Raw genomic sequence first — 22865 nt, forward strand, 5'->3', positions numbered from 1 at the left:
GACGTATATATTCTAGTTTTATGTAGAATGTTTTAATAGTGAGTTTTTGTCTTGTTGAAGATAGGCTACGGTTCTTTGAAATTCGTTGGAAATTGTACTATATGATAAGCGATGCTTCTTTGGTTCTTACATTTATTTATTTATTTATATTATTTATACATAGTATTTTATTTGTATTATGTTGTGGGATGTGGCTTATTTTATTATATTTAGTGCATGGAGTGATTTTGATACCGTGGTAATAGGTATGTTAACTATAGTGATAGGTTAATTATATAGAATTAAATTCTTGTTTTATGTAGAGATTTATTTGCGAAGAAATATTTATTAAATATATCCGGATCGAAGGAAATATCTACCTATTAACGATTGTTACTTTGAAATGTCAGAAAAAATATATTTTACCAAATTAATACTTCAAGTTGCCAGGTATGCTTTAATATTTCTATTTCAATTAGCTGTTTTAAAACGTGAACATGTTGCCGATTTGGGCGAATATCGTAGCGTAACATCGTCCTTTCCAGCAAGTTATTTATTCCAGAAGGATTTCCGCGTTGGCGAAATGTCAGGGCTCCGTGGGAGTGATATTTGTAAAGATGACACGGAAGAACGTGTTCACGGCTCGTAACGCTAGTTTGTCATGCACCGAGTATTCCTTATTTCGTCGTATTTTTCTATCTGCTGAAACATTCAGCCATTTTTCAAACGCGCAAAATTTTCCAACGTTGCCTTTGCTTCCATTTCAACGGGACCGTCTTACGAACGAATTTAATACGAAAATTGCTCAACATCGTCTAAAAACTATCTTATCGACATAGACAATGTACAGTATTAGCCAGAAGCTTCGAACCGGACTCATATATTCCATACGCAGATCTTAGTGAAAATCGTAGGATGCAAGATTATCTCTCAACTATCAAGTGCAATTCAAAATCACCAACTTTGGATTAACGAGACCCTGTCAACCTTTCGCCCTAAAATATTATCCTGGCTGAAACCATTCTTACCCTCTAAACATGCTACCAATTAATTCAAGTCCAGATCAGAAAATGGTGCACATAACTCCTGTCAAATTAACGCGAGACTTGAGCGTGCAATTGCCACGACAACCGTCGTATTTCGCCGTACTGCCTCCTACCAAATCATAGAAAACAAAAACGCAGCTCGTGGTTCTCCGTCCCAGCTCTATATTAATTATTTCACCGGCGAGGGAAGGTTTTGTCGATCGCAACTGCGTTAGACCGGAAGAGGTACATAAACAGAGACGACGTACATTAACTCGGAGATTGGTATGCTCGATGGAAAAAGGAGAGGAAACACGGAGGCCGGCGTTCTCTCTGTTAAAGAAGAAACTGATCAAAGCAGCAGCGCGAGCCGCGTATTTGGTTTCGTCAAGTTTCCATCGGGGTTGGGTTGCGTACGTTGGCCCCTTTGAAAAATGGAAATTGCGTCCCGTGGATGCAAACGAACGTCGAGCAACGGCGAGGAAACGGCCGTGGGCTGTGTTTTCCCTCCCCTTTGAGCTAAAAACAAGAAATCGCGTAAGCCCGGCTTGATTGATCGCGCGCCCCTCCGCAAGAAAACTTCGCGCCTGTTTGCCCGTCATATTTACGGCCGATGTTAACGAACCAGAGAATCGGCAGAGATAGAGAGTAGTTGAACCGGGTTTTAGGATGACGGTCTCTGTGGATGGTTCAAGCGGCTCGTGAATATTTTTAGGAATTATTGAAACTGCCGCGAGGTGTGGTTGGAAAACAGCAGAATTCAGTGGAAGGGATAGGTGCGCTGAATATTCATTTTTAATGAGCTAATGAGAATCGTTCAGCCTCGATTTTCAACTTTTAGATTTCGGACATAACGAGCCGAAAGATGTGCAGAGATTTGGTTGGAACAGGTTCTTTTTGCAATGACGGTTGAGCGAATATTTTGAAAGGGATGAAATTATTGGAATTATTGCGGCGTGTACGATTGAAAAACGGTGGAAAGAGAAAACGAATAGGGTCAGAAGATATTCATTTTGATGTGAATTACCGAGAGGGCAAAATTGCCAGAGTTTTTACATTTCAGGTAACAAGTTTAAATATTTGGTTCGAAAACAGTGGGAATATTTCAATTTTGACGTTCGAAACTATATTTGCCTATTCTTATTTTCGAATGTAAAATCGTACACTTTAAATATTACGAGCTGGAACGTGGGAAAAAATGTAATTGAGAATATTTTTAGATGAAAAAAGTTATTGAAATCCTTCATCGTGGTATCGTGAGATATCGTGGTTGAGAATGTAGAAAGTGGAAATTAAGAGTAATACAATAATAATAGTAACAAGTATAATGATATTCATTCAATTTAACGCGCGATAACGATGAAATTGTAGATATTAGAAGAAAGAACGTCAGATTTTCTGAATTTCAGATCGATTACCGAAGCTGAAACAACGGGAATTTTGAAATTTGAAATTCCAAACCGCAGACTTTACATTTCTTTGCGCTTCTACCCATTCTCATTTCATCTCTTTATTTTTCACGATACGTTGAAATATTTAAAGTTCCCCGGGTTATTACCCGAGTAAACTTATGATATTCAAATTGGGTTATATTACAAGCACAAAGAAATAACAAATCTTCGGTTTCCTTGCATCTTTTGAAATAATAGATAGGACATTTTAACCGAGGAGAACAGAATCCTGCACTTTGAATCTCCTTCCATTGCATTCGCTTATTTCGCATCAAAACAAGAACTGATCTGTCAATGAAAGACTTTCATAGAGCCTGCAAAGATTGCACCAACGACAGTAACTGTATTACTAGGGAAAATGCCGATCGTCTATGCTTAATGGCACGGTCGGTCCTAAGCCATAAGCTTGTAAGCTTATAATCGAACGTGACACGGGCGTCTGCCAGCGGCCAAAATTAGATCACGCCAATATCCCGTGTAAATTATCGCGATCGGGTTTGAGAGAGGCGAGACGACGTGGCAAGCTCGCAGGAAACTCGAGGAACCGATTACCATAATGCAGATTGCCTTTCGTATTTATAACCCGCGTTAATTAACTCGTCGCCTCCCGCGCGAAGATTAATCCGCCTCGGCGAGCATTCCTTCGAAGCGTTGATATTTCAACGAGATCGACCAATGATGAATCGAGACTCGGTTTCTCGAGCACGCTAATTGCCGTTTTATTGTGTCTGCAGCGTCCTTGGTCGTTTCGAGAAGCGACTATTATATCGTTGTTTCAATGATCGCGAGTTTCGAGCGAAGTAACTCTGTTCTCTGTAAGATACATAGTTTCGCTATGTTTTTCTTATACTCATTTTAGCGTATTTTGCTAAACTTTCGATGAATCGGATGGGCTTGAAACAGAAGTTCTAACGGCTCGACAGTTGGATGGTTTTAAGTAGAATAAGCTTGTTTTTGATCAGACTCGCGGTCTCTACCTTTAAGCATTCTTCTGAAATTTTTAATGCTAATTATAAATTTAAAATTGATTTACGAGCATATTACACGTAACTTATAATCGTAAACGAGACGGTTTATTCTTTTGTAAAATGAAAATGTTTAATTAGCTTTCTTTTTAAATCGGAAATGTTTAGTATAAACCTGTTTTCAATCAGGTTTATCGATACACTTTCGTTTTCTTTCGGATCGTAATGATATCGATAGATCTGCAATTGAGGCGGATATGATTTCTTCATTTTGGAAACGAAATTCGGAAAAAACGTTTAGTAGAAATTATAGATTCTATGTATAATAGTTGGATTATCTTCTCGCAGGAGACATCGGTAACTTAGGAAGAGTCTATTTTTTTGAAACTCTGCAAATTCTCAGGAAAACTTTCGTGGAAACTTTGATATAATTATTACAAAATTTTTCTTCTTTATACCTTTTGGTTCTTCAGCTTTGGTTAAACACCCTATGTGAAATAACGTGTGTCCTCTAGTTTTATAAGTAATCTATCTTGAAAACCCTGAAGTTTCAAGTTTTCGTTAGGAGTATCAAACAAGTCCTTTGTTGGTCAATTTATAATATTTTATTAAGTTGAGATTAAACAAATTTTCTAAAGTCTAATGTCATGAAAGAAGAATAGTTTCTATAGTAACTTCTATAGCCAATGTGAGTTAGAATAATTAGAGGTTCATAAGAGGAGCAGAATTTTCCGAAGTTAGTAGAATATGCTTGTTCCGGATCAAACGTATTCTAGTCTACAACTATATATATGTCCAATTTTATTTATTTTCTGAATTCAACCATTCTGTGATCGAAACAAACGATTCCGTCAAGTATCTCATACTCCAAATTGACAATTAGAGATCACGGTTTTACATTAAATAAGGGAGATTTATATTAAAATTTGATCAGTCGTGAGATTATCGAATTCGATGAAAATTTGTATTTTTATACGAAGAATTAAAATCACCTACACACGACTGGTGCAAAATTTCATACTAATTGTATTTTGACGAACTTTATATTAAAATTTAGAGATCTCGCGTACGGCAGATAATTTCTACCTCGATTCAGACTCACGTCTGTCTACATTAATGAATACCTGTTTTCATCGAGTTTTCTGGATTTTCGGTTTGAAATAGAAGAAATGGAATATTCTTCTCTAAAACGTACGTACAATATTGGCAGAGCGGAGAGAATTTGACATTTCCAATTTATATCCTACTCGTTCTCGAAAATTATTCAAACTGTTCACTTCAAAATAGAAAGAACAGAAGATTTTTTTTGGAACGTATTTGTAAAATTGGCAGAACGGAGCAAGTAACGTGACGTTTTCAATTTATACGTATCTATTCTCGTAGTTCTCGAATCTTTGCAAGTGAAATTAGACGAAACAGAATATTCTTCTGTGACTTATTTTCAAAGTAGATAAAATCAAGTAAATGCGATACGACAGTTTTCATTTATAAATGTCTATCCCCGTAAATTTCGCAGTTTTTAGTTCAAAATAGAAGGATCAGAATATCCTCTGTGCCTTTAAAATTGGTAGAATGATATATTTTCCTGTGATTTACCTATTTCCAAAATTGACAAAATCAAATATAAATGAGATTTAATAGTGTTATTTATACATAATGCATAAACTGTGAGTTGTTACGCATTTATGCAAAATTTAATATACAAAGTTTAAAATAAAATATATACAAAGATACGTACACTATTCGAAAGAACATTCGTCGTAATTTTTAATAGGCGAAACGAACCTCTGTTTAGATTCTGCCTCTTTACGAGTGTTCGTAAAAATATAAATTCGCATAAAAATCCACAGTCTAATACTGAATCTCCAAAACCATTTAATTGAAAATAGTGGAAACATCATATTCTTCCCGAAGGTGTTCTTCAAAGTTGGCATGATGGAGTAAGTGGTTCTATATTTTTAACGGTGTTGCGTATGCAAGACTATCGCCCCAGGGAAACCGTCCCATTGACAGAATGACGAACGTTCCAGGTAGTCGGTGGTTACTCCCAGGGCTTATAAATCAGACGATATTTCCTGTTTCGACGTTCACGGAGACGTCCCGTTTCCTGCGTGCCATCTTAAAGTCAATCCTCGTGGAAACTCGCTGGCTGAAGTGTTTCTTTCCATTTTTAGATTACTCAGAAACATTCGAATGTACTTTTGGTTCTCTGCATCTCCGTCTGCCTTTTAGAATTTCTATACCTATTTTTAACCTACGTTCGTGCGAATTTTATTCCTTTCTTTTTATCAAATGGATTTTCCAAGACTCGCCTACTTTAAAAAATTGATATCATCGTCTTTTAAAATACGTTTAGTCTTGGTACGTTTAATTTAGCATATTTTCAAGTTCTGTGTGATTAAATAATTTTTATAAATCGTCGCGTTAGTATTCCATGTGCTTCCGTACTAATATAATTACTAAAACACAAATAAACGTCAAATATGAAACATAAGTACGTCTAAATGAAACAGATCAAATTTATATGAAATTTGGAAGTAAAGAAACGAATGAAAAGCCAATTCATCTAAATAAAATATCCAAATAAAAAGAATAAAGCTCATTGTGATATTTGATGGGAGAAACAAATCTGTTCTTGAATTTTCTTTCCTACGTTATACTAAAAAAAAAAAAAAAAAATGTGAATTTTCATGCACATTCACAGTTTAATCGTGGCAACTAATGGATTATGAGTGAAAATTTACAACAGTCCTAACCCCAATGTCTATGCACATTTTCCTGTTTCAAATGCAAAGCAGGCTAATAATTAGGTAATCCTTGGATATGGTAATGTTATCTAACTTCAACGCTCATTGTCGTAATTTAATGTATTTAACTTTAGCTTTCTACGATAGATCGTTTCAGGATTTTCTCCATTCTAAGGCTAAAGTAGTGCTCCTATCTACATCTCACCCACGGCGTCATATTTCAGGATCTTCGTAAGTTTCCTAATCCGCTAAGTTCGCTATAAGAGGATGGATCTTCGATGAAGCACTGGCTGTTTCTAACTTCAAAGCAAGGACCGGTTAAGTAGTCGTGCAAAGTAGAATTACTTAGAAATCGATCTTATCTTCGAATTTTACCGTGTCCAGGGCAGCGTGAACTTTCGAAATTTGCGTGTTCAAAGTGAGAAGCCTTGTTCAGCTTCCTGAACTTTCTCGAAACTATAGAATTTAATATCACAAGCAAGCGTTAGTTCCAAAACACAATCTTCATCGTCACCACATTATTCTATTTTATTTTAGATTATTCGTCAAACTCTTTATCGAGTACTTTATGGAAAACTTTCTCTAAATTGCAGCATTTAATATTACAAGCAAACGTTAATTTCAAAAAACAATCTTCATCGTCACGACATTGTTTTATTTTATTTTATTCTCTATGGAATGTACCTTTTTTTACATGAAAAATAGAAAATATAATGAATGCAATGATATACAAGGTTAATCGATAATATTGTGAATTGAAGTTTCACGGAATTTATCGTTCAGTTTATTGGAAAATTCTAATACTGAATTTTTCACAAATGTAAAATTAATATGCAAATCAGAAAATCGGCAAGCATTGACATTTCATACTTTTCAAGATTTGCAATCTGGAAAGCGAAGGAGGTAGCCCCGGTTGTCCTCGTTTGCTATTCAACACTCGAAAGAATCAACGTGTCGCGTAAATCGACAATTTTCAGACAAGTTATGGCGTCTTGGGCAGAAATCCTAGTTCCTCGGCTCGACTATCATATTCTTTTGTCGAATATAGTTTATTGCACGTTCGGTTGCACCTGCGAAAAACACAGACGTAGCGAATGTCGTCGAAATAAGAGATCGTTGTTTATGGTTTCAAGCAACAGACAGGCTTCGAGGTATTGCTGCACGCTCGAGTTTTACAACCACTACAGTTCTCTTGACACTAAATTATCGTCGGAGCAAGCGTACAGGGTGTCCCTGTAGGAAAAGGCGGTATCACGTAGGTATCGATAAATCTTGGCTGACGAGCTTCATGCAAGATATATTGCCACAGTGTCGAAATTTTGGTTTCAGCTATGTGCAGTGAACATATTCTGATTTCCTTTTAATCTGTTGCCCTTTTCTAAACACTTTCTTTCTCAAGGCGATCTAATCATTTCTTTATCAAACTAGAGTTTTTGTATTTTTCCTTATTCGTACTTTTTCGTACATTTAAGTAACTTCCCTTAAAAATTCCACTTTAATTAGTTGCGCTTTTCTGTAATTTTTTTTTTCAACTTTCATACTTCCTTTTTTTCCATTTATATCTTCATTCATTTCTTGCTGATCGTAGTAGGTATATTTCTGTATACAAAATAACTGGGTGTTTAGAAATGTTGTTCTCGAGTCAGCTTATACATGATCATTGTTGTATATTTATACAGCACGAAAGTGGTAACAATTGTGATCACTACACTTCTAACGATGCACAGAGAAAATAACATAAACATCATTTCTCTACAGGATTTCCGCTTGATTTTTCCTCTATGTTTAGATATTCGAGACACCAGAAATTTAAATATTTGCCATTTTCGAGCCAAGATTTTACTCGAAATTTACATCTCTTATGCACTTAATTCTTCTTCATGTAAAATTCGCCAGACTCTGGGAATATCAATTTTCTAGAAATCAGTTGCTTCGTCACTTAGATGTTACAATTTTGCTTTCTATTTAATCCACGATTCTGTATAATCTTTGCAATCTGAATTTCCTGTTTCTCAGTTTAAAAAAATGCTAGAAAGCTTAAAAAAGTGTTAGAAAGCTCGCTGCTTTACTTATTCCACAACTTTGCCCTTTTTGTATTTTATATCTATGATTTCAAATTTGCAAATTAGATTGATGTTGTCTAAGTGAGTCACCCTATATTCCCGGTTATGGAGCTCCATAGAACGCTGGATGACGTCGTTCCCAAGCATGACCATGTCAAAATGCCCATTTGCCCGCTTTTGAATAATCACCGACGTCGGTATTTTTAACTGGAAGAAGTTGGAGGAGTAGTTCCCGGAAAGCATTTGTAAAATGTCGAGACGACAAGCTTTCATTGAATCTTTAATCTTTACTGTGGAATCGTGGACAATCTGTGCTGGTAGCGTTCGTTTTCTTTTCTTTCTTCCGAGAAACGTCCATGGAAAAACAGAAACGTTCGTGTAGAGCCACGCTATGTTCATTATTGACTATAAGCGTGGGATTTCTCAGTGCTTGGAGCAAACTGCTACTCTTAATACTCGTTGCACTGGTATATGAAGCTTTGTATGGAACAGAAGAACGTAATTTTTATTCATTAATCGAGTGAAAAGATATTTAATAAGTTTTTTCTGAAATTTCATATTTTTCTCGTTGGTATGTAAAGTACTATTAAAATATATCGTTCATTGTCTTTTTTATCTTTCTGCGTCGTTCTATCGAAACACGTAAATGTAAAGCAGTACTAACCCATATTTAAATAATACCCATATAGCGATGATGACGCAACATATGCGTCAATGGTAGCGAAAATGTTAAATAAATATATTTGATATAGAATAATTAAGGAATAATTAAAGAAAATTAAATCTACGTAAACTTAATATCTCGTTGGAGATTCGAAGAATGATCAGTGGAAAGTTAAAGGATATTGAAATGGTAGAGAGTGGAAGATCATAAGAGGCAAATAGCATAACGAAAGAAAAATCAGGGAAGATAGAAAATCAGGACAAAAATTCGTAAGATAATCAGAAATAAAAGTCCAGAGAAATCCAAAGAATAATCACAGAAAAAGCCACAGAAAATCTCAAAAAATACTAGAAACTGAAAAGGCTATGAATCACATCTAAAAGTCCACACGTCGAATCGTAAAATAAAAGTTGGCAAATAATCAGGAAATAACGAAAGAATGCGAGAACTGCGAAAACTTCAAATTCAAAACGTCAAAGTGATCAGAGAATCAGCTGAAAAATCCAAACCACGTGTTGAAGCCATTCGACAGTGTCTGCTCAAAGCGAGCCACCGCAATTCCAAAGAAAACAATGTAATGTCCAAGTTACTCCAAGCCAAACTACCCTGCTACTGGGCTTCCCTCTTTCACGGAACTCCACTTTCGAAACAGAATTACCCAATTTCCTGCAACCACGACATATACATGTAGACACCCTTCTACACGTATACACACGTGCGCATATAAAGACAAAGACCACGCTTGTAGAAAACGTGGAATACGCAGGCCTTGTCCGACAAGTCAGTCGGCAATGTTGGAGATCCAAATCCGCGACAGGCAAAATAATTTAGCCCCAGTAAGTTCGATGGTCCCTTGAAAACCCTTGAACGAAGCTTCCTCTATAGATCTCCCTTCGAACTTCTGGTCATGACGTTTACTCGACAAAGTTTCTGTTGTGGTTTCGAAATGCGAATATCGCAACTTCTCGTAAAGTAATAATGCAATAATACAGTATTATAAGTTCTCGTTGTAAAGTAATAATAATCACAATAACACAAATACACACTACAAAAGATAGTTGAAAATGGAAATTATAAACTAGATTGGAACAAAGCAATGCACATCGATAAGATGCAGTTACATGTAACAGGCCGGATATATTTATATTACAAAAGAGAAAAGAAAATCTACGTAGTCGACGTTACGGTACCAAATGATACGTGCGTTACGCAAAAGGAACGAGAAAACATGAAAAAGCACACTCCATTTGCAATAAAAATTCACACCAATGGAAATAAGAGAATGTGACAGTACTACCGATGGTTATATCCGTCATACTTATCATTCATAAACAAAGAATTTCTCCAGTTATTTTAAAACACTAGGTATAAAGACACACCTTCGTTCAAACGTACGATCAGCTACGATATTCGAAAGAGCGGCAATAGTCGAGAATACGCTACGACAATAACACGAGAATATAGATACGAGCTGGTGAACACGAACACGTCATGTAATCTTCAAAAGCACACAAGTATAAATAGGGATGATAATAACAATAAAACACACCTAAAGCTCTAATAACAAATAATAATACCCTTCCCTACACACAAGAAAATTCAACGCCTCGTCCTAACTTGGTCGAAGCACTTTGGAGTGGACAAATCCATCCATCAAAAGATGAAAAAAGAGAAATAAAAAGCAATGATAATAATAAAACACATCTAACGTTCTACGCAAAATAGAGACACATCGGCGCATAAAAATCATTATTCTTGGTCACATGGTCATTGGTACAAAATTTCTTAAATACATGATGGACAAGGCGAATATTTGGCGATAATTCCGTATTTACCATAAACATCGGCGCATCTTAAGAAAAAGAAATAGACGATAATAATATTAACGATAATAGTACTGATAATTATAATAACAATGATAATGATAATGATAATGGCGGAGCGATAATGGTCGGTTCCGAGTTCACCAGGAACTTTGGCGGGGAACTTTAAATGCGCGCCGACGGGATAATAGGAGAGTCTCGCAGTTCGGGCAATTTATGGCGGTCATTCTCTGGACGATAACGAAACGCCGCCGCGCTACCGCGAGAGGCGAAAACTTGTCAAAAGGCGAAATTACCGTTGACCCAGCACGTTTAATCCGCCGTAGCGATGTTTGTTAGTTTGTTCTAGCACGGGGAGGGCCGAACGCCGAGGATACACGAGTTTTACGTTTCAGATAATTTCGTCTATTTTTGGAATTTTCGGAAAACGTGGGCTGCTACACTGGCGAGAGACACCGAGGAAAATGTATAATTTTAGTGGAAATGTATTCTTTACGAGGTTAGATTCGAAGGTATTAGGTTTCTTGGAAGTTTCAATTTAACGGGCAAATATTAGCATCTATTCAATTTTCACCTACCATCTATCACAAACCATGTTAAGGAAGAAGAAATTTGCTGTTTTAGATACGTGCAACATTAAGAAAACTTGTTAGAAAGAGTTTATTTATAGAGTTCTTATTTTATTGTAAGATTTACAAAGAGTTTATGTATTTCTGAAAATTAACAATGGTCAAGCGACGTGACTCATTACTGTATCTAGTTGTATGTTTACATCTGTACATATTTTTATCGTTCTGAACATCCGCCTACATCTGCATAGGAAATAATTTTTCTAACTTCCACTTTGTATCCACGTCATCCACCTACGCTATTTCATTTATCCTAACTGTGAAAGAGATTAAAAAAAATTATTTTTTTTATTTGGAAGTAGTTTACAATCCATTCTCATCGAGAATTATAAGTAAATTATTCTGGCGTGGTACTGTAACGTGAATAATAAATGATTATCGTATGTTTGATTCTAGCTGAATCTAATCTTTAAATCTAGAGAGTAATGTCTTTTTAGCTTGCGGATCTGATCCGTCGTGTCAAGTAATTGAGTAACTAGTCGGTTTTGATGGTTGTTAATTTTTATGTTATATCCATTACCGAATTTGGATATTTCTTCTTTAACTATAGGTATCTTAAGGTTGCGATGTATTGTTTTGTTGGCAACATACCAAGGTGCATCTATTGAGGATCTTAGAGTTTTTGATTGGAATCATTGAAGAATTTCTATGTTGGAATTACTCGCTGTTCCCCATAGTTGGATTCCATAGGTCCAAACAGGTTTTAATATGGCTTTATATAGCAATATTTTACTCTGCACGTTTAAGTTTGGAACGTCTGCCAATGAGTCAGTAGAATAAAAAAGTTATGGCACAGTTGAAGTTGAAGCTTATTTTTCTTCAAATTCTTGGCTCCTATGGAACACATAGTGATTCCGGACATTTGGTTGGCAATGTATTACTCGTTCGCAACAAGATGCATATAATTTCATATTAGTCGTTATATTTCATTTTTATTCGTACTTAATTCTTGTAATTCATATTTTCAATCACAGAATTATATTCTAAGGTTGCATTCATAGTCACTAACACGATAAAAGAAGTTAGAGAAACTTCTTTAAAATTGATATAGAAATGCGAGAAAGACAGGCGAAATGCGTATGCAGAGTTTCAACTCAAAGGGAGTGCAAAACCAGTCCAGAGTATGCAAACCAAGAGTGTGAATCCAACTAAGGGTATGTCAACCTTAGATGTAACTTGCGATTCGCTAAACCAACAACCATCTCATCTAAAATTCAAACTCGGCTCTGTAACATTAATTTATCACGGAGATAGCATGTAGAAATTATCTTATGCGTACATTACGAGTGTCAGACGAATTTACAATTCGTTAACCTAAATGGGATGCAACTGCGAAGACAGTGATTAGACGGGACGAGTTGCAAATGCAGCTGAATAAATCTATGCTGCAATCACTTAAAAAGATCGTTAAATAATTGAGAAATTGACAATCTTCTATCTCAAATCATTCGTTTGAAAGATCTTTCCTCTAATTTCTCATTGCGTCACTTTCCTAGCAAACCAACGATACATAAAACGAATATAATCTTCCTCGCCCCACATACTATAAAACACGATATCAAAGAAAATTCCATGAAAATTCGATGAGAAACACACGACAAACGTTCTAACGCCAGTACACTTTCAAATCTACGAAAACCTTCAAAATTCAGCTAAAACAGGCAGAGACAACGTTTCTGCGCGATTTTTACTCGGTCGAGGCGTGATCGTATGCAAATTGAAAAGAACGACGAGAGGATTGCGTCGCAGCGTGGAATTGCAACGCAATTCAAGCAAGCCGAAGGCTGCAAGTCCGTGGAGCGACCGAGTTAGGTTTCCAAAGCCGTTTCAAAAGCCGACAACGGGTTTTCTACCGGCAACGAGAAACCGACAGCACACGTGGAAATAGCACAACGCGTTTGCCCTCGGCGATTTTTCCGTCCACGAGCCGGCAAATTACGCGCGGTTTTGGGGTCGCTGGTTATTTCTGTCCGCTTTTGTCGGCAAATGGGTAATTAATGCGCTCTTAAAGACGACGAAATGACGACACAAAGCTTGTTTGACTTTCCCGGTAGGTAGTTCCCGCGGAATTTGGTTGGCGAGTTACGCTTTTAGGAAATTTCTATAGACCGGCGTTTCGTTCTTTCCCAAAGTTTCTAACTTTGTTTCGTTTTCTGATGGATGTCGAATAATTAGATCCGCGGGTTTTTATGCATTTCTACGAAACTGAAAGTATCACTGTACAGAAGCTGACTGAATGTATATAATTTGTAAAGATATGTAAAATATTTGAGGGAGAATACTCGTTTTCATGTTTAATAGATATAGCGAATCTTTATTTCTTTAATTGTATTCGTAAAGATAAACATTTGCATAAAGATCAGTTTCGAACGACTAGTTGTTTGGTTTTTCTTCTATATTTTTTTACTACTTTATGATCCTTCATTTTATGCGATTTTCTTATAGTCAGGGTTAACAGTTATTTCCCTTCTTAAAATTAATTAAAGAATTATTCATACAAAGGTTTATTCATATACGAGGCTATTTACCAACAGAGCGCACAATGTTCAAACGTTAAGATGAAAAACCTTCGTCTAATCTGAGAGAAGACAGACAGAAATTATCGATAGTAGGTGTACGACAATAATAATCGCGATTAAACGTGAAATACGTGACTCGTCTGCAATTTAATGAGTAATCACGTCAGCAGAGAAAAACCATTACCATTGTCTATAAAATTAGTCAGTGTTATAATACCATTACGCTCCCTCGCACTCGGCAAGATTACAGTCGTGCTTTTGCTCGCGGAGGACTACAAAGACCTTTAATTTACTAACTCCTCTATGCGAAGTTCCTGCAGGACAATTAACGAAACCTAATCAAGTACTCTGAAACACGGTAGTAACCAATTTGCATCCTCGTCGAATAAATTTTTGACAATGTGATCCATCATCATAGCAATTCTAAATTCAAGCGGTGCATTGTTATGTAAGTTTTCATCTTTAATCCTAAACTAATACTTTAATCCTACAATTATACGACGACTAAAATATAGAATTTGTATGAAAGAAAAATTGAAATATGCGTATGGTAAATAAAATAAAATAAAATAAAATAAAATAAAATAAAATATATATATATATGGTTCAGGAGAAGAAACAAGCCTTTATCCACGTGTTTCACACCATACATCGTTTTCATCCACTTCAAACTTTTCTAAACAAACATTAACGTCATTTGAAATTCTAACTGAAAATGATGGTTTGGTTATGTAAATACCAGCTAAGGGTATGACTTGTTGTTTGCTTTTTTATGTGAAGAATTCTTAGTAGAATGACTCACGAATCGCGCTGGTCATCGTATTTTCTCATGTTCAACTTCATAAGTTTCCTAAGCTCCAAAATTAAACATAAGATGAGATCTTCATTGACGTAACTTCTACTTCAAGTGCAAATCTCGACCACGAGTTTGTTATTTTTAAGAGTAAGGATCTTTAGAAAATATGAAATTGTTCAATGAAATCTTCACCATCATCGAACTAACAACAAGAAGATGACATTTCTCTTCGTTAGTTATTTATTAAATTTCTCGATCTTCTTGTCAAGGTTTATAAATTTCGGTAGGATAAAGATTCGAATGAATATCATTACTAGTAATAACTATGCAATCTGTCGTTAACTCCACGTCAAGAAAGTTTGTTTTCTCCACATTAATGTCTTATAGGATTTCTCAATATTCTCTTAAAACACGTAACTTTCGAAAACAATAGAAATTAAAGTCTTGAATTAAAACTTTACCACAATGTCAGTTGTTACTCTCTCGCTAACACAAAAGACACTTTCTTTCACATTTACATTTTGTTATATAAAACTTTTCAATATCTTTCCAAGGTTCGCACTCTTTGAGAAACTGCAGATTCGAATAAAAATCTCATGACAATGCACGCCATTATAAACTTCAGCAAATTCCACTCTATGCTATTTTCTGTAAACTCACCTATATAAACCATCTGTCATCTTTCCACCACGAGAAAACGTAAACTTCAGTTAAAATCATACCATCAAAATTATACCGCCATATACTATATACCGCGAGCTATCAATTCCACAAAGAAAAATACACTTTTCGTAAACTTAGAACCGTAAAGTATCAGAAAACTCTTGCGATAATTCGCACTACTATTAACATATTCGTTGCTATTTACTACGTCTATCTATTATATATATTTTACGCAACAATATTTCTTCAAACACATTATCTTCTAAACTATATTGTATTAAAACTCAAAGAAAGTACAATCCAACGATTATGTCAACAGCATTACTTAAATAACTGAGCATAATCGACGCAGCATATGCGTCACTAACAGAGAATATCCACCTCAAACTCTTCTAAACTAAAATAAACTTGAACTTTTGCACGAAGAGCGATAGATTTGTCACTTTTGCCTCGAACAATCGATAGATTCATAAACTCTACTCACTGTCTTGCATCAGTCGTGTTCAAACAACGTACCACCGGTCATAGATCGAAAAGAAAACAACGTTTCTCATGGATCGCGCACGTTTGCAGCTTGTTTTATCACGATTTGCTTTTCTTCTCGGGAACGGTTCATTGTCGCGTTGTCAACTCGAGTTTTCTGACGATCTCGGCGCCGGATCGCGTTCGCCGCGTATGCTAATTTTGCTGGTGCAGTCACGTGCTTTCGCAACGAGGATGCACCGGCTTGGCGTCGTTCAACAGCGAATATGAATGTTCCGACACCGGGATTTGCTCTGTGCCTGCGCTGGAACTTTTTTCTACGTTTTTCACGACCTCTTTTGTTACCATTATTAAAACATTCCGCTGTTGTTCTTTTGTAAGCTGTGTTTTGAGTGCTTCAGTTTGAAACATGAACTTGTAGATCGTTTAACAGGAAAATTTGTTCTTCTTGTGATAAGATATCTTTTTAGAATGTGGGATTTTTTCTCACATTTTTGTGAAAAAGTTTTATGTAGTACGCCAAAATTGGAACAATTTTTATCGCGAACAAATACATTTGTCGTTTGGTTAATAACTTGTTGAAGCGCTATGTTGCTCACGTGCAACGTCAACTGTGAGAATATTAAAAGAAACGTATTGTTCGTGTTTTTAAAGGGAAAGAAATAGCGAAGGAAATTCATTTTATTGAGATAGTTTCTAGGTTACGAAGATTAATAATTCGGTGAACTGTGGCAGTGTCGTGTCCAGGTCAGAATTTATATTCGTAGAAATGTTGAGTAGGTGGGCAGATTAGGTGGGAATAAACGAACGGTTTTCTAGAGGTGGAGAAACTTCGTATTTCATTTCAACTAGTTTTTCTAGACTGAACAAAGATGATTTACAAAGACGAGCACTATTGTTCATACTGGAAAATGCTTCTATTAAGTGAAGAATTTTTTTAAAAGTAAATATGAATAAAACTGCGTCGTGATATAAAAGTAATTAAGAGTAATTAACAATTGCCACTATAGTTTTAATCGATCATTTATTTCCCATCTATGTAATAAGTTTTTAAGTTTGAGAAATATTTTTCCTAAAGTTTCAGAGTTCTACCTAAAGAGAACAAAATAGATCGATTTAAATTTGAAACTTTTACTTAACACAAGAGAAAAAGCTAAGAAAAGTACTAAGGAAAAAAGATACTAAGAATAATTGTTGTAAATCTTGATGCTTCAAATTAAATATTGTTCTTTTAAAAATTGTTATATGTCCACTTATCTGAAGAAGAAGGAAGGAAGGAACATTAGTTAAATTAAAAATCTTCAATTAATTATAGAAATGTCTATCTAGAGTTTAAGAGTCCTAACATTTTTCTCAAACAAGAAGCTTTTTAGATTTTTACAGACAAGAAGAATTTTAATTTCATTTAAATAATTGCTTCGAAATAAATTGGCAGATAAATTAAAGTTCAGCCGCGCGTTTTTTTCGAAAAGAGAACTTCATCCAGCTTTCAAGGAGATCGCGCAATTCTTTCCTTAAACTGAAATAAATTTTCCTTAATGCAGGCGAAACTAGAGCGCAGCGGAAGCTGCTATTGGTACTTGCGCTTAATAAGTTACAATAACGTTAATTACTGCAGATAATTACGTTAAAACTCTAATATAATTACAACGTGACTCGCTCGTGGAATTCTCTCGTCTGCCGTTACTACAGAAAGATTTTACAGTTACGTTTGGATGTTGTTGAAACGTAATAACAAGGTAGCTTCTGCCCCCAAAAATCGATTACAATTTTCTATTTATTTAATTATAACAAAAGACTGTTATAATTAAATCTTCACCCGACTCTAGATTTAATACAACTACAACCATCAGTTTCAGTAAACAACGTTTTCTATCCCGAAACTGTACAAACGAATAACTTTTACAATCCAAAAGATGATCATTATGAATATTCGAATTACACAGAACAAAGAGTTTCCTCTCTCCAACAAAAAAAAAAATAAAAAAAAATATCAAATTTACGGCAGCCTATCCAAACACTGGAGCGTAGTATTCAAAGTACGGTGGAAAAGGAAGCAAGACAAACGGATCCACGAAACATCCATCAACGCGGAAGAATCCCAGGGCGTGTGAAAGGGGTTGTAAAAATCTGCATGGCCGAGTTTAATATCGAGGAACAAACGATGATTCCCGTGAGCTGACTCTCTCATCCCCTTCTTCTCTCTAATTCCTTTTCTCGATTGTACTCTTCATTCTCTCAGCGGAAAATTTCTTTTCTGTTTACGACCGACTGATACCTCTCTTTCATCGGTAGATAGAAGACTAGAAAATAAGGCGCAAGGTGTACGTGGATCCTATCAGTGAGAATCATATACACCTGTGCCCAGTGGTCATTATCCTGTCTTCGTTTCTTCCATTTCCTTTTTCCTTCTTCTTCTTCCGTTCACCAGCAACGTAACAGGGTAAAGAGGAGAACAAAAAAAAAAAGAAAAGAAAAGAAAAGAGATCCGAGGGGTGGAAGGAGAGAATATTAAAAACTTTTTCCATAAAACGTCTTTGCGAGGCGAGACGCCGTTAGACCGAGCATGAAAGCTTTGGTTCCTTGCAGTTTCAAGCGTATCCTCGCCGGTTTTTCCGAATTAGTTCAGACGGTTTTCCGCGTTGCGCCTCCTATTTTTCTCGTTTTTTTTTCTTCGCCACTTGGGCCGCGGGCGAAATGAGCGCACGGCCCCTTTCGCTGTGGATAAACGCGGCACAGGGCTCGAGAAGAGGAAACCCCGGGAATAGTAAAATTTAATTTCGACCATTTTAGTTGTGCATCGCGCCAAGTTATTTGGCATTTCGAGGAAATGCTCGACCTTGAGATTATCGGTGGAAATTCGCGATGGTTAATAACATTGAAAGGAATGTTCGTGGAGTATTTTTAATAGAAATGAAAGATAAAGCGAAGGATACAACGAGAGTTTATGGATGTGTGTGTGTGTGTACAGGTGTAGATACTTAGGGAGGATGGGAATTACGACAGACTAAAATCTACTGGAAAGTGTGGTTTGAAGTTTCAAGCTCAGTCTGAAGCTGAGATGTGGAATCACGATGCAAATGTTTATTTCATTTGGTTGAAACTTAGTCTCTCAGTAAATACTAAGAACTTCGCTACATATTTCTAGAAATTTAATACGAAGAATTATCACTATCATGAAAAAATATTTCAATAGGAAAGAGAAATATTTATTTTTACCAAAAATTCAATTCTAATTGTGTATATTGAAAATTGTATTAATCGATAGTAGAAGAATGATAGTTTGTAAGGTATCGTGGCAAATATTCAGAGGAATAAAGCATACAGATCGATAAGAGCACGTTGACGTTATCGAAAGGTTAATTGGAAGTACGTGTTTGCGATTGCTTGCCACTTAATTAAGGAAACTTGATACGTAAATATGATTAGGAATGCGATTGAATGCGTAACAAATTAATTAGGTATGATATTTAATTGGTGAAAGGTGTGTGAAAGCTGACGATAGAACGAATTATACGACATGCTTGAAGAAGATCTGAAACACTTGAAGAGTTCATTCAAATTCAAGTGTAGCTACTTACTATACGTATATGTAATTACGAAGTACTATCGAACATGGAGGATCAGAATCATCTACAACGATTACTTTTCTGAACTCAAGAAGATTGTCTTGCCTTTTCTTTTAATTTAAAATTTAGCTTCTACTGCATTTACTTTGAAGAAATACGAAGTAAACGAGGAAATACGAAGTAAAGGAACGCATATCTTCCACGTCTATCAAGACAAATACTATTTTTATCTATTAAAAAATTCTCAGTGAAATAATAAAGAGAAGTCAAATAAAGGGATATCTGCTCGTACTTTCTTCCATAAAGGAAAATTCTCTTCTACATCAATTTCATTCCAATAGTAACTTCATTATAGAAACTCTTTATGATACTACTACCGCCGTTTCCATTATAGCAATAGCACTACTTTCAACGCGAAAACCATTACGTTGCACGATTATCCTCGCGTAATATAAAACGAAAGAAAGATATCACGTACTCCCTTTTTCTTCGCCTTTGTTTCTTCCCCTTTCTCTTCGGTGCATTGTGTCTCTTTGCCCATCTCTCCATTCCAAATTTCTCGTTCGTTCGAACGGTTCGCCAGGGCCACCAGGCGAATTATAGCGATTTACGAGCGTTGATTTACGCTCGACAGATACGTCGATTCCAACGCCTCCAAATTATCCTCTCGAAGAGTCATTAAATAATCGAGGCAACGTTTCGTCAACAAATAAACTCCCTTCGACGAGCCGTGCGAAACAACCAGAAGAACGACGTCGTCACGACCATTGATTTCGGGAGGAGAACGCGCGAAGTCAGTTTTCCTCGTCGCGAAGAAGTTGGCAAGTTCGCTCTGATGGATCTCGATCAACGTGCAACCCATTCATCTCGTACACGACGTCGAAACAGAGCTATCTTCTGACGCTCGTCGTCCTTGTTCTAAATCCCTCGATCGTGTTCTTTGATGTTACACCTCCTCTTCTTTTCACTTTTTCCTGCTCTTTTTTCCTTTCTTTATTTCCTCCGGATGATTGTCTGCATCTTTTCTTACGGAGTTACGGAGCAATGATAGAGTTACATGGAAATTGAATTTTTGTTGCGGCTGATGATCCATAAGATCTCCTCCTTCCTTCTTATTCTCGTAGTTTAATCTTCTTTATTAGTCTTAATAGTTATCCTATTTTTGGCTTCACTTTTGTTATTGTTCCGTTTCTCCGATAGTTTTGATTTATTTTCCCCGTTGTTTCTAGTAATTATCGTAATATATTGCTTTGACTTGTTGCTCTTCTTTCTCTTACGTACAGTATTTTCCGTATTACTTTTAATAGTTATTGTATCTTTGCTTCGAATTTTGTTATCCTCCTTCTTCGATGGAATTAATTTTCTTTTGTGTTTATTGCTTTTAATAGCTATCCAATCTTTTTATTTATCGTTGTTGTTTGCCTTCTTCGACCGCTTAATCCTTAGAATATTCGAGCTATGATTTCCTCGGATAGAAAATTTCTGAGAAGCTGTGCCAAGTCCTACTACTAATTAACGTAAGAAACTTCGAACTTTTAGCAAAACGACGATAATATTCAATGAACGACGAAAAAATAAATGGCATAAAAATTGAATAACAGAAGAAAATCTATTAATATGGATGTCAAATATTTATACGTTTAAAAGCTTGTAACTTCGTTCTTTCGACAGAGACGAACCATTTCCCGTATTATTATTTATGAAAGAGGTTTGGAAAATTTACCAACAACTTTTTAACTTATATAATTCTGAGAAAGATTTGAAATATTTCCGTCAATCAGTATATGTATCTTTCCAAACATCATTTCTCGGATCACATTAGATCACATCACGTGTTTACACGCTGTTACACGAGATTATTTTAGCAGAAGTAAAATCTTGCATCCGGTAGTGTAAATGTTTCGAAAAACACATGAATCTTGTTTGAATGATATTAAGCATCGTTCGAGGCAGCTTTACTTTCAAACAGAATACAGATTATATACAAATTTCCCAAAAATAGCCGTGTATATCATCTATTACTATTTTCATCTCCATTGCGTTCTGTGTGTACTAAGCAAATTTCAAAAGAAAATAAAAATAAAAAAGGAGAAAATATCTTCAAAATCAGCGAGTCACTCTAAGCAAAGACACGATCAATTTTCTATCGACTATCGATCAAAAAATTCCATATAATATACTGTATAGTAAATGAATTTTATGTTAAAAAATAAATGCAACAGAGATATGAATATCTCGCAAGAAGACGAAAAACAGAGTATATACAGAGGAAATATAACGTTCACAAAGATTAAGTATAATCACCACTATCACCGTCTCACAAAAATATTTCTCCGATTCATCTTAAACTTCACAAAAGCATCGTCTCAATGCATTAACACATCACGACGAAATTTTCACTGGCAGTCAATTCGCGTCTTTCAATAATTAACTGTGAGTCACTGTTTAATTTTTCTTTTTCGTTGAAGTATTTCTTCATTTCTTTCTACTGGCAAACTATATCAGCACGATTAAAGCAACGTTCTATCGATACAATCTTCACCGCTAACTAATCTCTCTGATCGATTTTCAATTTTCAATTACATCGTGGAAACAATCGTGCAACTTTCATGAACGATTAACAAAAATTCCTTGAATCCTCGTCCAAGTGTTTTTAACTCTCGCCAAAATGTCTCTGTAACTTGATAACAGCGCACGTAAGCTTCGATACACAAAATCTTGGCTAAAATTCGATCCATTCGCCAAACTATCCTCTGGAAATTGAACTTTCGAATAAAACGACACGCGATATTGATGTGAAAAATGGACGTATCTGATCTGACGTCAGAGAAAAAATGGAAAGTCTCGGTGAAAAGAGGCAGACATCCCTGTCGTTTTGAGCCTCCGGATAAAACTAGTTCGCGGATGGCTGTTGAAGCCCGTTAGCCCTCTCCTTCTTTCTCCGTCGCGCGCGCGACTATTTAAATCTTTTGTAATAGCTACTGGCCAAGACGAGCTTCCACCAAGATTCTGTCGTCACGTGGCGACAAGAACGCTGTCCATGTTCAGCTTTCGTAGGATGTCTCCGCTTCGAGCATCTTCTTTGGGGTGGTTTCGGTGGTTTCTTGGTGGTTTTAGCCACTTGAAATTTGTTTCTCAAAATTTCCAAGTAGCAAGAGAGTAGTTTCCTAGAGTTGGAATAGTTGTTAGAGGCTGGCCTTTGGTAAAATGTCGCCCTCTGACGAATTTCTTCTTATGGAGTCGATGATTTTTCTTTCGAAGAAATTTCCTTCAAGTTTCTTTTTTCTCTCTTTTTCATCGTTTGTTATATATGTTTGTTGTATATTTTTTGTTGTCGATGATTGATAAGGTTTTTGAGAGCGACATGAAGAGCATTTTAAAATGTAAATTAATGCTTGGTGACGACGTACGGAAATTTTATAACGTTAACGAATAAACTTTTATTGTTTGGATAAAATTAAATTGAAATCTTCCAGGAAAGAGATTTCC

At 35.8% G+C, this 22865-nt stretch overlaps 2 protein-coding genes across 6 annotated transcripts in view; one reads left to right on the forward strand and one right to left on the reverse strand.

Moving 5' to 3' along the window:
• LOC126873695 (tyrosine-protein kinase transmembrane receptor Ror) overlaps window positions 1-22865 on the forward strand; it is a 350758-nt gene that overhangs the window by 99482 nt on the left and 228411 nt on the right. The gene's annotated exons all lie outside the window — the stretch shown is intronic.
• LOC126873698 (uncharacterized) overlaps window positions 1-22865 on the reverse strand; it is a 38576-nt gene that overhangs the window by 9628 nt on the left and 6083 nt on the right. The window contains exon 1 of one of the 4 annotated variants that reach the window (XM_050634829.1): window positions 19855-22417. The exons of 2 other annotated variants lie outside the window; for them this stretch is intronic. In XM_050634829.1, the coding sequence (XP_050490786.1) occupies window positions 19855-19900 (46 nt within the window). In that variant the 5' untranslated portion in view covers window positions 19901-22417. Of the gene's footprint in view, window positions 1-15808; window positions 16062-19854; window positions 22418-22865 lie in introns of those variants that run through there. One more of the 4 variants, XM_050634831.1, reaches the window with a different exon arrangement.

The sequence above is a fragment of the Bombus huntii genome, chromosome 15 (genome assembly GCF_024542735.1).
Source record: "Bombus huntii isolate Logan2020A chromosome 15, iyBomHunt1.1, whole genome shotgun sequence".
Lineage (NCBI taxonomy): Eukaryota > Metazoa > Arthropoda > Insecta > Hymenoptera > Apidae > Bombus > Bombus huntii.